At 49.0% G+C, this 3,157-nt stretch overlaps 1 protein-coding gene across 1 annotated transcript in view; it reads left to right on the forward strand.

The window, feature by feature from the left end:
* The first annotated feature begins 2,836 nt into the window (after positions 1-2,836).
* The window catches only part of PDE4D (phosphodiesterase 4D), an 893,429-nt gene continuing 893,108 nt past the window's right edge, over positions 2,837-3,157 (forward strand). Inside the window, exon 1 of the mRNA XM_045285314.1 lies at positions 2,837-3,113. Within this exon, the coding sequence (XP_045141249.1) occupies positions 2,848-3,113 (266 nt within the window). The 5' untranslated portion in view covers positions 2,837-2,847. The remainder of the gene's footprint in view (positions 3,114-3,157) is intronic.

A 3,157-nucleotide genomic window follows, 5' to 3' on the forward strand; every position in this document is an offset into this window, starting at 1 on the left:
ATGCCATCAACGAGAGGGCCCTTGCTCTACCTAATGGCATTTATTTAAGTATCTCTGTGTTTGAAAGTCTCATAACATTATTCGGGCTGTATTTTCTCATGTGATCTACTTCGTTCCTTGTTGGACTGCTAATCGTGAGGTCAGTAGCTCAAATACACCATGCTCCCTGGAAGAGAGAGGAGGTTTTCTGTTCACTGCCGTGACGATGGAAAGGGGCAGGTCTGCTCTGCTCGAGAGCATCTCCATGAGCTAGAATTGACTCAATTTTCTCCCAAGTCAGTGGTTTTGCACAGGTTGTTTACCCTACTAGATATCAGATCCCTCAGGCCAACTTTTATATATTCTTACAGCCTTTGGGATGGTGACAACCACACAAAATAAAGGCTACTATAATCTCTAATGTAATAGAATTGGTAGAAATCCGTTTATGGCAGACCCCCCCCACAAGCATTGGAATAGGTTTCATAGCAGGACTGCTGTGGGGTTGTTTGTTTGTTTGTTTGTTTGTTTGTTTGTTTTCCTCACAGAAACTGCTCGCTCCTTGTTCATTGTGTGTGCGGATTCTAGTTTCTCAACCTGGAATGCACCTTTCCCCGCCCTGTTTGAATCTCTCCATTTTCATCTTTCCTCCAGCTCAGAGCCCCCTCCTCTGTATGCACACAGGTTGTTGTTATTGACAGCTGTCAAGGAGTTGGCGCTGACTCGCGGAAACCTTGTAAAGAACAGAAGGGAGTGTTGCCCAGTCCTACGCCATCTTTGTGCTCTTCAATGTTTCAACCCACGGTGCTGACTGTCGTATCAACCGATCTCACTCAGGCGATCTCACTCAGGCGTATTTCCCACACCTGAGTGCGTGACTTTCTGGGAGTTCTGAACAATCCTTTCCATTCGATGATGAGCTCCTCTAGGACAGGCATTGCACACCTGGTTTACACAACTCCTAATGCAGTGGCCCTATGTGTATGCACACACACATGTACACATGCAGAAGCTTTCATTCACAAAGGGGCCTTACCTCTAATGACACCCTTTGTACTGCTATAACTTCTTGAGGAATCAGAATAATCACACCCTGGTCTTTGAATTTCAGATATTTACATAACAAATTTTTGAATCAAGCCACAGCACATGTACTCCACTGAGCCTGCTGTAGACACAGAGGCACACTAAGAAAGATGGACGGAGTGGCTTCCGTGAATAGAACCTCAGCGAACCCTACCCAGTGTACGACTTGGCAACTTAGGGTGGAGCAACCAGAGAGGGAGACAGGATAAGCTTAAAAATAACCAAACAATAAACAGAAACAAATGAACAGCACACCAAAAACTGAATTCCATCAGACTATTCCATTTGATCTGGATGCAATTTCCTTCTTAAATTATTGACAACTATACATAGTCCCTTCTTGTTATTGGGGATGTTTAAATGTATTTTATTTTAATTTTTTTAGAGTTTGAGCTCTATAACTTGAGGTTAATTCTGCACTGGCATAACAGGATTTGACAGCTCAGGACACCAGGATCCAATGTTTGTATTTCCTTCTATTGTTGTCTTACTCTCTGTACTTCCAGGTCTGTGTTTGAAGACTTCAATTGACCTTATCACTCCCTTGCATTGTTATATCCCTTCCTCGACCCCTGTCACAAAGTAAGTAGGCAAATATCATTTTTCCTCTTTTATTTTAGCGCATCCCTGAAAACGTTTGCTGGAACTCTAGGAGTGCATTCATGCAAAGGAGACCCTTGCATTGAAATAAAGGAGTACAGATAGGGCAACTGGGCCTGCTGTAGGCATTCCTTGTTGACATGTAACCTAACATAACCAACACTTGAGCTGTCAAAATACTTCTTTTTCTAAGACTCCCAGGAAAGCTGTCTGTCCCTCTTGACTGGAGTGAGGGAGGGGAGGTTTTTAGTGAATTGTGAAGAGATTGTCAAGGCCCTAGGGGGGGTCTCACTATGTCCCTGTTCTTTCAAAGGGCCATGATTAGCAAAGCTGTGGACCCCACTGCTTTATGTATGGGTGTAATATATGCACTAGGTAGGGTTTGGGAGCCTTTGTTTGGTTTTTAGCTAGAGACAGAAGGAGGGTGGGAAAGGGTGGGGAGAAAAGGGGGGGAGGAGTGCGCTTTATCCCCACCCCCACCCCTGAGGAGACTGCCTAGTCTCCTATGGGGCATGGAAGTGAGTTTATCAAACAGGGAAAATTCCCTCTTATTTCCCCTTGCCCATCTAGGGCTCCTTTATTCTTCCCTTATATAAAAAAGCGACAGCCTAGCAATTTTCTTTTATGAACGTGGACTGAAGGGAGATAAACGGCCCTTGCGCGAGAGGAAGGTCAAGTTCAAAGTTTTTCTTTCCTGTGGATTCACGCACTAGCAAATGGAAAGAGCAGCCCGCCGAGCAGCAGGCATCTGATGGCTCCGCCCGCCCCCTAGCACGCTCACTGCACAGAAGCCCGAGCCGCCAAGCAGCTGCGGCGCGTTACTTCCAACAGTTGACCCGGCTGCTCTGGAGGCTGACAAAAGCCCTGCTCGCCGGCGCCGTGGCGTCCCTCCACGTTTCTTGGCCCGCGAGCGTCTCGGTGATCTTTGGCAAGGGGATCAAGAGAGGAGGGGTGACGTCGCCAGGCTTTGGCGGTGGAGCGCGCTCGCTTCCTCTCGCCCCAGTGCAGCCGCAGGCGAGAGACTGAGGCAGACGCCCCGATGAACTACTGACCAGCGCGGCTCCCTGGGACTGGCGGACTGGGACCTTTCTGGGCCCCCTGAGCGAGGGGACGGCGGGAGAGAGGCCAGGGAACCACGCGCTGCCCTGGATTGCTGCCAGCGGCCCAAAGTTGACCTGGACCATGGCTCAGCAGACCCCAAGCCCGGACACCCTAACAGTCCCCGAAGTGGATAACCCACACGGGCCCAACCCCTGGCTGAACGAGGATCTTGTGAAATCCTTGCGGGAGAACCTGTTGCAGCACGAGAAGTCCAAGACCTCCAGGAAATCGGTCTCTCCCAAGCTCTCTCCAGTGATTTCTCCCAGGAATTCCCCCAGGCTCCTGCGCAGGATGCTTCTCAGCTCCAACATCCCCAAACAGCGGCGCTTCACGGTGGCACATACATGGTAAGGCCCTGCTGCACCCGATCACACAGAAATGGTGGCAATCT

The sequence above is a fragment of the Echinops telfairi genome, unplaced genomic scaffold, assembly GCF_000313985.2.
Source record: "Echinops telfairi isolate 266 unplaced genomic scaffold, ASM31398v2 ScPeMD7_7469;HRSCAF=8507_1, whole genome shotgun sequence".
NCBI classification, from domain to species: domain Eukaryota; kingdom Metazoa; phylum Chordata; class Mammalia; order Afrosoricida; family Tenrecidae; genus Echinops; species Echinops telfairi.